The 1,928-nt window shown below is 35.6% G+C and overlaps 1 protein-coding gene across 1 annotated transcript; it reads right to left on the bottom strand.

Annotated features, from left to right (window-relative positions):
• Positions 1 to 187: 187 nt before the first annotated feature.
• On the bottom strand, positions 188 to 1,606 carry LOC105315940 (uncharacterized). Its single transcript, XM_011410718.1, has 2 exons — positions 886 to 1,606; positions 188 to 552 (listed from the first exon to the last, which is right to left on the bottom strand). The coding sequence occupies exons 1-2, from the start codon at positions 1,604 to 1,606 to the stop codon at positions 188 to 190; spliced, it is 1,086 nt and encodes a 361-aa protein (XP_011409020.1).
• Positions 1,607 to 1,928: the final 322 nt, after the last annotated feature.

Here is a 1,928-nt window from a genome sequence, read left to right as displayed (position 1 = left end):
TCAAAATCATTTTGAAGCAGCAAAAAATAAAAATTATCAAAATTACACAGCTATAAAAACAATACTAGTCTATGTACTAAGCTACAAAATACTATGCACTAAACTACTAAAAGCATGTAACTGTATACTTATACTAAATACTATGCACTAAGTTATTAAAGCATGCAGCTAGAGACTTAAACATCATTCATGCCTCTGCAAGATTCAACTTTGCTGTCTCAGCTAATGAGTTGCCTTCACTACATCTAGTAGATGGATCAGCTATCCGTTCTGACACTACTTCATATTCTGCAGCATTGCCAATCATCAAAGGAGTAATACCTTCGCCGTTTTGAATATTAGGATCAACTTTTTCCCTCGGCAACAGTTCAACCACTTGAGTGTGGCCATTTTGACAAGCCAAAATAAAAGCATTCATTCCATCTTCTCGTTGACATTTATAATCAACTCCTTTACTAATCAATAGTTCAACAACTTCATAGTTACCATGGTAACTGGCAATCATTACAGCATTTGATCCATCCGATGTCTTCAGGTGAGGATTAGCATTAGCTTGTAGTAACATGTGAATGATTGAAATGTGATTACATTTACTTGCTATCATTAGTGCAGTCCATCCTTCATTGTCCTGAATGTTAACATCAGCTCCAGCAGACAGTAAACTGTGTACAATGTCCTCATGTCCTCTTTCACAAGCTAACATTAGTGCTGTCCTGCCTTCTTCATTAGTATGATCAATATTAACAGTTTCTAGTTGAAGAAGAAATTCTACTGCTTCATTATTACCAGCTGTGACTGCCTCAAGGAGAGCTCGTTCAAAGGTGAAATTCATATCTTCATCTTTTTGAAGGACATTATGAGCAGTAATGCATAAACTAAATATACCAACAAGAGGCATGAACTGTAACTTTCCTCTAGTATATTCTATTAGACTCTCAGCTATATAGTCAGGAATATGCATTGTGATGATAACAGATCCTTCCTCTACTGTAGTATATTTCATTATCGATGGCTGGTGTCCAGCTGGAAATAAGTTGTGGATCAGTTGAAAGAGTCGATTGATGGAGATACTGCGCCATTCACTGACAACGTGCAGAACCATCACAGACATATTTAATGTAGATTTGCATGTTTCTATAAATCCTTCATATTTTGATGCTTCAATAAGATGCTTCACTTGGGCTGAAGACTTAAGTTTATCAGCTTTTTTTTGATAATCTTTTAATTCGCTGACAATATTTAACTCACTATCACCAATTTTGAAATCTTGTAAAAACTTTTCGCTTATGTCCACTATCAGATTGCAATCGATATAATCATAAAATGGATCAATAGCTTTAAAAATTTCGTCTAATGATGCGTTTGTTAGTTTATCATTCCAATGCATGTAAGTCTCCAACCATATTATAAGATTTTTTAACTGCTTGGGATCCTTGCTAATTTTGATCTGAAGACCTGACCGTACATGCATCATTAAAAAATTAAATTCTTTCTTGAGGTCAATTAGTGCAAGAACCACCTCCTCTTCAGCTTCTGTTGTATGAAGCTTTGCTTCTGCCTGTGGTGATAGTTTGGTAGCAACAGCATAATAGCTGCTAGCTGACATTGGTGCACTTTTTTCTAAAGTCATCCAAACATCTTGGTGTAAGCTTTTTTTCTTTTGTTTTGTTTAAAGCATTAATCACGTCAGCCCATGTTGCTTTAGGTGCTACGCTCAGCCATTTTGAGTACAATGATGACTTTTGTTCATCAATTGTTGCACTTTCTTCTTCAATCTTTGAAATGTCAGAGTAAGTAATTCCTGGTAAACAATGACCAAATGGCTTCCAGTCAACAAGTGGTTCAAGCGTTTGAGTTAATAATGAAATATCCGGTAGATCATCAATCATAGGACCAGGATTGGGTTCAACAATATCAGATCTATCATC

This window comes from Amphimedon queenslandica, unplaced genomic scaffold (genome assembly GCF_000090795.2).
Source record: "Amphimedon queenslandica unplaced genomic scaffold, v1.1 AMPQUscaffold_6720_Cont21324, whole genome shotgun sequence".
Classification (NCBI taxonomy): domain Eukaryota; kingdom Metazoa; phylum Porifera; class Demospongiae; order Haplosclerida; family Niphatidae; genus Amphimedon; species Amphimedon queenslandica.
Note: the sequence above shows the minus strand (reverse complement) of the source record. Positions and strands in the feature narration are given on the sequence as shown.